Source organism: Aquarana catesbeiana, linkage group LG05 (assembly GCF_042186555.1).
Source record: "Aquarana catesbeiana isolate 2022-GZ linkage group LG05, ASM4218655v1, whole genome shotgun sequence".
Classification (NCBI taxonomy): Eukaryota; Metazoa; Chordata; class Amphibia; order Anura; family Ranidae; genus Aquarana; species Aquarana catesbeiana.
This window is the reverse complement of record NC_133328.1, coordinates 244,159,197-244,171,663: the sequence shown is the minus strand read 5'-3', so window position 1 is coordinate 244,171,663 and position 12,467 is coordinate 244,159,197. Positions and strand designations below refer to the sequence as shown.

General features: G+C 42.3%; 1 protein-coding gene across 1 annotated transcript in view; it reads right to left on the bottom strand.

Moving 5' to 3' along the window:
• Positions 1-10,200, bottom strand: part of SLC12A7 (solute carrier family 12 member 7) — a 919,795-nt gene extending 909,595 nt beyond the window's left edge. Inside the window, exon 1 of the mRNA XM_073630658.1 lies at positions 9,891-10,200. Coding sequence (XP_073486759.1) covers positions 9,891-10,080 — 190 coding nt within the window. The 5' untranslated portion in view covers positions 10,081-10,200. The remainder of the gene's footprint in view (positions 1-9,890) is intronic.
• Positions 10,201-12,467: the final 2,267 nt, after the last annotated feature.

Genomic DNA, 12,467 nt, shown 5'->3' with positions numbered 1-12,467 from the left:
CAGTGGTGTCATTGGATGGGAAAAATGACCCTGCACTGGTGATGTCATTGGATGGGAAAAATGACCCTGCATCGGTGATGTCATTGGATGGAAAAATATGACCCTGCATCGGTGATGTCATTGGATGGGAAAAATGACCCTGCATCGGTGGTGTCACTGAATGGAAAAAATTACCCTGCATCAGTGGTGTCACTGGATGGGAAAAATGACCCTGCATCAGTGGTGTCACTGGATGTAAAAAATGACCCTGCATCGGTGGTGTCACTGGATGGAAAAATGATCCTGCATCGGTGGTTGCGTTATAAGACATGATGGTTATCATGCAGCTTCCAGGGACAATCTCCTGAAATTGAGAACTGGCCCCATGTCACCAAAATCATCCCAATATATACACAGATTTGTAAAACAATCCCTACTCTCTAATTTATAGCAGTCAGCATATACAACAATTTTATCAATATGTCTTTGTTAATATGCCTTGAAATCAGTTTGGATATATCAATAAAATACAATTTAAGTCCTCACTAACTTATAGTTTAAAATATGTTTAATATAAGATCAATATATTGAAAATATACATATATATATATATATATATATATATATATATATATATATATATATATATAATTAAAAAACATGCTCTGAACTGGATAAGAACCAGAGCTTTCAACACTATAAGCCTGTTGCTCTAACCACTATACTATCACTTAAGGGTTCTTAATAACTGCTTTCTATGTTTAATAAGAGGTTAATTCTCTGTGAAACAACTGTATTAATCCAGACAAGTGATTGCTATGATTGATCCGTTATGACCAGTCTCCTGAAATTGTGAACTGCCCCCCAGGGAAACTGAAGATGACACACTAATGATCCCATCTGATCACCCTGATAATATATATACAGTTTTTTCTATGAAATCTCTACTTTCTAATTTATAGTAGCCAGCATATACTACAACTTTGTGTGCTCAATATATCAGTGTGTCTTTGTTAATATACCTTGAAATCAATTTTGGATATATTGATAAAATACAATGTAAGCCCTCACTATCTCATATTTTAATATATATATATAAAAATTCCCTCATCTGTATTAGAACCCTCAACTTCACCAATATAAGTCTTCTGCTTTAACCACCAAACTATCTCTCAGTTGTAGTTTTGGATTTGCTTTTATGTTTAATATGAGGTTAATTGTGTGTGAAACACCTCTATTAGTCCAGACAAGTAATTGCTATGATCAGTCCGTTATGACCATAGACATACATTGTCCTGCTGCTTTCTAGCCATTCACAATTCCCTCATGTAGGGGCAAAAGTGCAAGGTTTCCTACAAGTTGGGGTGCAGAGCTGTGTTGTGCTGGCCATTGTGTTCTGTTATCTACGGAAGCCGTGTCCCCCCCACTCACACACAATACACGTGTTTTCAGCATGGCTCTTTACGTTGGAGCAGATGACAGAGAAGGATAAGACAGCAGAGGAACCAGAGAATCCAGCACCGCCTGCTTCCCTATACTGTGTGCTGTAACTAAGATAGATTTACATATCCATATACAGAGCAGAAGACATGTATGTCTGCAGAATGATGGTCTGTGGGTGTTACTACATTATTGCTCATTGGTCCTAAAATCTTCCTAATAGAGACTACTATATTTTGAAACTCAGAATTCTGACGTTGAATCTCAGAATTCTGACGTTGAATCTCAGAATTCTGACGTTGAATCTCAGAATTCTGACGTTGAATCTCAGAATTCTGACGAAAATTTTTTTTTTTTAAACTTACATTTCTGAATTTCAATCTCAGAATTCTGAGTTTCAAAGTCAGAATTCAGTTTTTTTTTTTTTATGATGGCCCCAGGGCTCTTCCATACAACCAGTCCCCAGCCTTTCTATGGGGACGGAGTGAATTTCTGGAGAAATTTTTACAACCAGCAAGAGAAATATTTGATTAAACATTTTGCTGTGTTAATGGGAACAGACAACTTGGGTTTTCTCAAATTTGACTGCAAAAGTGGAAATGCACTTTAAAAGTTGTACTAAGACCTTGTGTTTTTTGTCATGATTACATTCGTATGGGGAATATGAGCAGCAGACAATGGAAGTTTGCCGAAACAGAAGTCCAGAAACACAATTCGTAAGCTTCACCTCCGCAGCTTTTGGAATTCTGGGGTTCCGCTTTCCAATACTTCATATGGTCCTGTACTCAGGACAACATGTCCCATCATTTATACTGCTGTGTATGTGTGCCCCACTGGCGAGGGCACTGCCTGTGCAGATACACACAGGAAGCTTTAAACAGGAAGTAAACTCTCCCACTCTGATGCTGCTTTTCATTTAGTCCATTATAATAAGTAATTATCAAACTATAGTCACTGTAATCCAGCCCAAATCGCATATTACTGTTTAAAGAAACTTTGAAAAACTTGTTTCCAGGGTTTAGGCAGCACCATCTCAAGTATTGTTTTCTGAGTCCACAGTAGAGTGTATTTCCGCCCTTACATTGAGCACTTCCTGTACTGTTAACCAAGCCTCCTTCTCAATCCAACGTTTCTATAGCAACCCTGTTCCACTGCTTATAGCTGACTTGTTTTATTTCATAGTATTTATTTGTGCCGATTATCTAGTGTTTGCCTGTGTCAGTCTTATCAGCTTCAGCTGATAAGGCTGCAGTATTCCTGTCCAATGCCCAAGTTTACACTGCATGTGATGTCACATGGGCACATGGGGTGTAGTATGAAGCTCTGAGTGATTATGCAGTCTCGTGGGATTTCAGAGTTGTGCCATAGGAAGATCTGATAATAGACAGATAAGTACACAGAGTGTGCCGTAAATCGGGGGGGGGGGGAGATCTGGGGAGATCTGGGCATGCTCAGTGAAGTCATTCTAAAGAACAAAAAGGATTACAACAATACTAAGCAAGTAAGGAGAGATCTAGTAGCAGTGTTCATTAGGTTTTTTATGCTGATTTACATAGGACAAAGTTGTCAGGGAGAGTTTACAACCACTTTAATTGTAAAGTCTTGTTTTTTTTTCTAAAATAATAACAAGCATGTTATACTTACATGCTATCTATTCAGTCATGGAGCCGCTGTTCGGCCCCCGCCCCCTCTCTTTCCTCATTGGCTAACTGACTTTGACAGCAGCGGGAGCCAATGGCGCCACTTCTGTGTCTCAGCCAATGAGGAGGAAGAGACTCGTACAGCCAAGGCACTCGTGGATATCGCTGGATCGAGAAACGGCTCAGGTAAGTATGGTGGGGGGGGGGGATGCTGCACACAGAAGGCTTTTTACCTTAATGCATAGAATGCATTAAGATACAAAACCTTTTGCCTTTACAACCACTTTAACCCTTTTACTGCCACCAACATATTTAGTACGTCAGTGGCATTGGGGGGAATGTTTAAACTGCTGCCTCCTCCCACGCCATGTTTCTTGGGTTCCACATGCCCATCAGCGGACCTGGGACTGTCATGGCAGCTGCCGCCAGGTAGTTTGCTGATCTCCTTTTCATACTGATGACCTGGAAGCGGTGAGTAAAATATCACTTCCAAGTTCTGGTTATCATACTAGCCTGGAAAGAAATGAATTGAGTGTTATTTGCACTCAGTTAGTTTAACTGGAAGGCAGGAGAGACATCAGGCATATTTTATACCCCTGATATCACATTAAAGAGAACCTGCTATCAAACAATGCAGCACATAGGGGACTTTTGCCCCCATGTGACAAAAAAGACTTTTAGTAAAAAGAAAAGTAAGTTTTACTAAATTAAACGAAAGTTACACCCAAGCACTTAAAATCCCCCAAAGAAATTTTTGAGCACCCCACGCACATGCAAACATAAATGCACACTTTGGGGGCGCCTGTGCTATCTGCAATGTGCACTAACCTGAATGGCTGCTTTATTATTTTGTAGGTAGACAGGGTGAAGTAAAAATGTAAACTTCCTGTATTTACCATCCAATTGCTAACTCAGCAGGAGCAGAACAAGGAGCGTGGTTACCTCAAGGCGGAAAGTCAATAAACTGGCAGAAACACAAGGTAAAATAATGTAAATTGCAGTACAAAAAATTAAAAAAAGAAAGGAATGATACCGCTAGTGGAGGCAAAGCCACTATTTAATGAATAATCTTAATTCCTCCCTTTTGGTCTGTTAAATACACCATTGAAAGCATTTTATTATAACTGTTCAACATAAGCAGCTGCATGTGCTACTTTAGGTGGGTGGTAAAACAGCGGCTCAGCTACCTATTTTACCACCCCCTAAGTGTTCATGTTAAAGCAGAACTAAACCCACCAATTTAAAAATGGAACTAAACACTTTTACCTTAGTTCTAACAGTTCTTTCTGGGTTTTTCCGGGTGCCAGTCTTCCGCCATTTCAATATATGTATGGGAGCGAAGTCTTCCCAGCACACTGGCAGTGTGCGAGAATGTAAACTGAAATATGTACACTCCAAAGAGATTTGCAAACAGGCAAGTGCACTTTATTGCAAAAGAGACAGTGCATGTCTCTTCTGTAATAAAAAGACTGCCTGTTCAGTTTTTTTTCACATTTACATTTAGTTCCGCTTTAAAGGGTTAGTTCACCTTTTTTTATTTTTTTTTTTTATTCTTTTTATTGCAGTATTTCAATTAGTTACAAAATAGAGCCTATTGGGCATACCCAGGCTGGAACAAAAAAACAGCAGACATAACTAAAACAAAACCTATAAAACTAGAACACTACCCCTAAAAACTTGGTACGTTCAAACTACCTATGCAGTTTGAATCATATCTGCTTCCCCGGTGAAAACCTCAGAATCTAGCTCACTATGAAGGTAGATTCCTTCTCAGACCTTAGTTACCCGTAAGATTTCTGACTAGTGCAACAAGAATTCAAAGTTTCGTTAACTAGGAATGGTTGAATCATTGTACGGATATTTACTAGTCATCTACAGAGTCTACATTTGTAGATGGTTTCCACCCATATGTCCCACATTTTATGAAATTTTTTAGCACATCCTCTGGATAAGTGGCCTTATACAATGGAATCAACCGTTTCCAGAGATTGACGGATGGTGCAGTAGAAGATTTCCACAATGGCCTTGCGTGCATAGTAAACTAATAATCCCAGGAGAGTTCTGACTGTTCGACTATGAGCCAGTTTGTCGACAAGACCCATCAGGCACACCTCCACCGTTAGTGGGATCTGGATAGTGGTGACAGTGGAGATAACCGTAGCTACCTCCCTCCAAAAGTTTTTAATTTGAGAACAGGTCCAAAATACATGAATAAAACCCGCCCACGGAGCAACACCACGCCAGAATGAAGCTGGGACAGATGGGTATATTTTATGTAGAGGTGAGGGTGTGTAATACACTCTATGCATGATCTTAAACTGAATTAGAGGTTAGCTCACCTTAACCAAAAAATTGCCTATATAGATAAGGGGCAATTCTAGATAAAAACAAACTGTGCAGCTTTGACCACAGTTAAATAATGCCCTTGCTTATAGGTGCAGGCTGTTTAATTACCTCATGAAGCCTGATTGGAAAACTTCTAGGGCGTTGCTAAGAGAAGCCTAGTGTTACTGCTCAGGTTCACCATCACAGGAGCGAGCTCTCAAGTGCTGAGCTCAGAGCTACTGCATCAAGGGAGAAAAAGAACATGTGAGGGGGTTTGAAGCCAACTATGTAACTTTATATGTAACTATGAATCAGAGAAAGAGCTCACTCCTATGATGAAGGTGAACATTAACATTAGGCTTCTCTTAGCAACATCAATAAATATTCCAGTCAGGCTTCATGTAAATGCCTCACACCTACAGCAAGGGCATTATTCAAATTTGTTTTATCTACAAATGTCCCTTACCAGTTCTTTTGGTAAAGAACTGTGCCTTTAATCAGTGGTTCTCAACTCCTCTCCTCAGGGCCAACTAACAGGCCAGGGTTGCAAGATTACTGAAATTAATCACAGGTGATATAATTTGCTGCTCAGTGATTGCAGTATTCTAGTCTGCATCTCACCAAGGTAATACTTAAAATCTGGCTTGTTAGTGGGTCCTGAGGACAAGAGTTGAAAACCACTGCCTTTAATGGTTTCCCACAGTTACATTCAAGGCATGCTGTGAATGAGAAATGTTACAGTTACTAGTGTGCTTATGTCAGCTCTCAATGTTACTATCAAGCCATCAAATGCCTGGTGTCATTGGTTATCATGTGTGCAGTACTGTGACAACTGTAGAGTAGGAATGATCTCAGGCATGTTTGGATCCTCGGCCATACCCATCTGAGGCAGCCCAACAGAAAGCTGTCACTGTACTGGGCCAATCATAAGCAGCCAACCCATTCCCCACCCCTCAGCTGCCATCTAAAGTGTTACTAATCCCATAACAGTAAAATCAGTGTGTATATGCAGTAAAGCGTGCTTGTTATACTCACTGTGGAACCTAAGTTAATCCTCCGCACTGTGTTTGACCCTGTTTTATTTGACCCTCCCCTCCTTCCACTGTCCCCTGATAATTTCCTGATAGCACAGAGTCTATGGAGTCAGGCTACTTATGCTCAGTTTGGTGTGTATTGCTAAAAAGTTTCTTTTTTTTCTTGGGGGGGGGGGGGGGGGCATGTGATCATGTGATCGGCACTGTCTAGACAGAGGGTCAGGGGTCCTGCATCCTCATAGGACGGTCAGAGCAGTATGAAATCTCCTCCTCCTACAAGCTTTAAGCTTGGCTGGACACTGATAGAAGTCACAAGACTGCTCTAAACACTGATGAGAAAAGGTATTTAGCAGTTTATATTTACTAAAATAATTACATTTCCATGTTCTGTGTACTGTGGGAGACCAGATATAGTGAATTCAGGGTCCTGGGTTTAGTAACCCTTTAATACCTGTGGCTGTGGGGAAGCGAATGTCTTGGTTGCAGTAGATTGGCCCAGTACAGGTGACAGCTTCCTGGCAGGCTCGCTTTAACTGTTTTCACACCTGAGCATCGCATTTATGCATGTTTTTTCAGGTAGTTTGTTGCACATATGTATGTGCATCTCTGTACAGCGTTTTCCAAGCGTTTGAGATTTGTTGTTTTTGTATTAGCCAATAGAGAAAACTAGCATCTGTTACATCATTTGTTGCCCAAATTGTCAGTAGCTCCAAAACTTTTTTGACCTTCAGGAGAGAAGAAAAACACTTGATGCTACAAAAAGACATATTAACGCGTCTAAATGCATGCGAACACTAGCCACGTTTAGCACTTTCATTTCAATGGCCAGAATAAATGATAACACAAATAAAATGCGGCTAAATGTGGTACATACGTTTACTTGCATTTTTCTGCTGCCAGGAAAAAGACTTCTAGGGAACATCCAGTGTTCATGAACCCTAAGATGGAAGCTTCCTTGGCAATTAGGCCCTTTCACACTGGGGCGATAGGGGGCGTCGGCGGTAAAACGGCACTATTTTTAGCGCTGTTTTACCGCGGTATTCGGCTGCTAGCGGTGCGGTTTTAACCCCCCGCTGGCGGCCGAAAAAGGGTTAAAACCCCTCGTATAGCGTATCAATGGGCAGGAGCGTTTAGGAGCGGTTTATTCACCGCTCCAAAGATGCGGTTCGCAGGAGATTTTTTTCTTCTCCTGCCAGCGCACCGCTTCAGTGTGAAAGCCCTCGGGCTTTCACACTGAACAAACAGCGGAGGCTGTTTAGGGGCGGTTTGCAGGCGCTATTTTTAGCGCAATAACGCCTGCAAACCGCCCGTGTGAAAGGGGTCTAAAGGATAGGAGCATTTAGCTTCACTTTAAACAAGGCCCTAAAACACTTCCTGTCCTAGGCTGCTCAGTATGGCTGTCACCCTAGGACAGGAAATTAGTTAAGGGGGTTGTATTATGGTAAGTTGCGCTATGCACTCATGTGAGTGAATACTAGCAATAAACCTTAATAATGCTACATTTATATATATATATATATATATATATATATATATATATATATATATATATATATATATATAAGTGACTCCGTACATAAATAAAAAATGATTGATTAGATCATGTTTTAAATAGTCCACTGTTTTAAGGTGATTTTCAAACGTAAAATTAGCACACGATACACCCAAGAGTCATGGTTAAATGAGATAAAGACCTCCACCTCTGCACACACTGCCACTTACTGACTCCAAATGATCTCCTATTACAGGAGATCACACTCTCTTGTGGCTTAATACCCAGTCCGGGCCTTTTGAGAGATGGAACGGTGATCCCAGCATCTTCACAGAATGTAATCTTTCAGGACCACGTGTTGCCCATTGATCTCCAAAAAGACATAAAAGCTTCCATAGTGTAAAATCCTAGGTTACTTTATTTAAATAAGAAAGCATTGCGCGGTTACGGACGGGGCCGAACCGTGGACACAGGGTGCTGTGGCTTGGCTCAGGTGCCCCCACAGCAAGCTGCTTGCTGTGGGGGCACTCGGCAGGAGGGAGTAGCCAGGAGCTCTGATGAGGGACCCAAGGAGAGGAGGATCCAGGCTGCTCTGCGCAAAATCATTTCAGGTAAGTATAACGTTTATTATTTTTAAAAAAATAAAAATTTGAAATTAAAATTTTTTATTTTTTAAAAAACGACTTTAACATCACTTTAATGGCAGGAGTACCAGGTGAAAATAAATGAAAAAAGTGTGAAAAAAAGAAAACTAATGCAGCCACCACATCTGAGGACTGGTAAGCTTCAACAATATCCATTTTTGTTCTAGGGCCCTGGTGTTCAACCTGTTGACCAGAGTGGCCTTCTGACCTCAGCAGACTGCAGTGGGAACAATGATCTCTACCAGCTTCATGGAACATGTTCCCAGTTTGGCATTGTCTTCTGTAGCGTATCCCCAGCCAAAAATGTAGCCTGTCCCCCCTCTCTGATCCTCATTCAGGGGCAGCCTGTCCATTAAGGGTGCAGGGGAGCTGCCCCCCATATCCATGCATCCAGCCCCCTGCAGGACGCTGGATGCATGTATTCCAATGGGAGGTGGGGGGGGGTTGTTTTTTTGTTGCACCAGATTAGAGCCAGAGGCTCTAATAGGCTTCAAAATAGGGTGGGCTCGGGGTGCAGAGAATGCGAACAAAGCCACCCCAGGTGCGTTACAATAACGAATGAATATTCACTATTGTAACACTGACCCTCCTCCCGGCCAATCAGGAAGGACCTGTCACCTGATTGGCTGGAAGGACAGGCGATCCTATTGGATGCCTAGAAGGAGGGGAGGAGCCACACGACAGAAGCCGCCATGATGGAGGAGAGGACACAGGAAGCGCTGCCCGCCACCTAGATGAGGGCAAGTGCCGCACTGACCGGCAGACAGTGAGCAGGGGTGTATCTGTTTGCCGCCACCCCCCCAAAAAAAAACACCAGCCGTCACTGCCCTCATTTCCTCTATTAGGTCTGCAGTCTCCAGCATTACATATACAGAAGATTCTGGTGATGTCAGTGACCTCAGCGGGGACCCCCTTTAGCTCATAAACTGACAAGCACTGTTGTAGGGATTACAGCGTGCAGCCATCCTTCCATTGTCATTTGTTTACTGTGACTAAGGCTGCACACAGCACTATCACTCAGAAACAGACGCCTTCAGGAGATAATGACGTGCTTGCCCTGGAAAGAGGTGACAGGAGGTATTAAAGTACAACAGCTCATAATAGATCACAATGTACACATGGCAACTTGTGGAAAGTGACGGTTGTCCCACCATCTGTCATCTGATAAACAGGGGTCACCCTCAAGGAGGAGGCTCATATGAAGTACACACAAATATCACTAAGATAGAACTGATATTCCCAGCCGGTGTCCCCATCTGCAGATTACATAGAAGCTGCTGCGACCCCCTCATCCCCTGTCCGCTACAACTACAAGGTGTAAAACTGCTGTCCTTACCGTATCTATTGGGCTCTCTGGAATACTCCAGGATGGGTACAGGCACGGACTCCTCATCGTTCAGTAAATGCTCATTGCTGTTTTCGGGCTCTTCTTGGTAGAAATAGGCAGCGTCCTCCTCCTTCTCCTCATCTTCTTTACTATCCACTTCCCCAGTGAGAGCCGGGGTCACCACAAAGCGCTTCGTCATGGAGCTTTCTTCAGTCACACAACACTAGAAACTTCTTGTCTGTGCAATGCCTAAGAGTCCATCCAGCGACACTGAGAGCTCTCCAGGCACCATGTGCTGAGCCGCCTCACAGCTCCTCCTCTCACAAGGGGCTCCTCACGTCAGCTTCCTTCTATTGTCTTTATCAGTCCTGACTACAATGAGAACCCGAGAGTCCGAGGTGTCACACAAAACTGCTTTATGTTTAACCTCTTCAGCTCCAGAAGTTTTACCCCCCCACTTAATAACCAGGCCATTTTTTGCTATATGACACTGCGTCGCTTTAACTGAATTGCACAGTCGTTCGTGCGATGTTGTACCCAAATAAAATTGATGTCCTTTTCTTCCCACAAATAGAGCTTTCTTTTGGTGGGATTTGAACACCCCCTGCGTTTTTTATTTTTTGTGCTATAAACAAAAAAAGACAGACAATTTTGAAAAAAACAATATTTTTTACTTTCCACTATAATACATATTAAAAAAAAATGGTAAAAAATCAAATTTCTTCATCAATTTAGGCCAATATGTATTCTTCTACATATTTTTTGGTAAAAAAAAATCCCAATGAGTGTATATTGATTGGTTATAGCGTCTACAAACTATGGGCTAGGTTTATGGAATTTTTATTTTTTACAATTTTTTTTTTTTTACTAGCAATGGCAGCGATCAGCGATTTTTAGCAGGACTGCCACACTGCAGCGGACAGACCTGACACTAAAACCCCCATACACGCTATTCGATTTTTTGCAGATTTTTGTCTTCAGATTTACCAAAACCATATAATATAAAGGTCAAAGCTTAAAGCCTTGTAGACAAGATCGGATCTTCCGCAGACAAAGTGCCAGACTTTTGTCCGAAGGGCGTGTGTCGGAAACTTGTTTTGCATGCAAACGGTACACAATTGTCGGCCAACAAACACAAACGTAGTGACGTACTACGTGGAATTTCAGCTCTTGAGCGCCACCCTTTGGGCACCTTCTGCTAATGTCGTGTTTGGTGAGCATTGATTCCGAGCATGCGTGTTTGTACTTTGGACATTTGTGTGATGGACTTGTATACAGACGATAGAAAAATCTGATAACAGACTGGATTTTCCCGGACGAAAATCCGATTGTGTGTATGAGACTTAAGAGTTTCAATTTGTATGCAATCAGGCAGGCCCTCACACTATATGGTTTTGGTAAATCTGAAGAAAAAAATCTGCAGAAAATCTAATAGTGTGTATGAGGCCTTAGGCTGTTTTTATACTGGAGCAGTTTTTAGGCATTTTAGCGCTAAAAATAGTGCCTGAAAACTGCCTTTCATGCCTCCCCAGTGTGAAAGCCGAATGCTTTCACACTGGGGCTGTGCGCTTGCGGGACGGGAAAAAAAATCCTCCAAGCAGCATCTTTGGGGTGGTGTAGGAGCGCTGTATACATCGCTCCTGCACCTCCCCTGCCAATTGGAATGAATGAGCAGCACTTCCGAAGCGCCTATAAAGTGCCGCAACATGGGCGGTTTTAACCCCTTCTTCGGCCGCAGGCGGGGGTTAAAAGCACCCCGCTAGCAGCCGAAAAGCAATGCTTAAACAGCACTAAAGCGCCGCTAAAACGAGCGACTCTTTAGCACTATTGCGGCAGCAGCCCCAATGTGAAAGTAGCTTACGTGACACTTTTTGGGGACCAGTGACACCAATACAGTGATCGGTGCTAAAAAATATGCACTGTCACTGTACTAATGACACTGGCAGGGAAATGGTTAACATCAGGGGCAATCAAAGAGTAAAATGTATTCCCTGTGAGTGCTTTCTAACTGTGTGTGTGTGTGGGGGGGGGGGTTGCTTTGAGACTAGGGGAAAGACAGATCTTCCCCTCTCACAGAACTGCGATCTGCCTTGTTTACCTACCTATTGACATATAATCACACACATGGGTTGGACTTGATGGACTTGTGTCTTTTTACAACCTCACTCATTATGTAACTATGTCTTCCCCCATTCAAGGCACCCCCCACAGTTAGAAAGAACTCCCAGACCGCCGTTTTGCCTCTCTTGGTAACGGTCGCGGGGTGCCTGCGAACGTCGGGTCCTCCAGACCTGCTTATTGGCTCCCACTCCAATCACAGCATGAACAGGTTGCCAGTGGCGCGCATCACAGGAATGTGATTTTGGACAGGAGAGCTGCCCTGCCACAGTATGTATGCGTGGGGTGGTCCTGAAGAGGTTAAAAAGAATTTCTATTTACTATTAGAGTGATTATTTTATTGTAATAATTATTTTAATAATCTATTATAGATTATTTGATTAACCATTTCAATACCGGGCACTTTTTCAGTTTTTTTAATACATTTTTTTATTTAACATACTTTGACAAGAGCAAAATAATGTTACC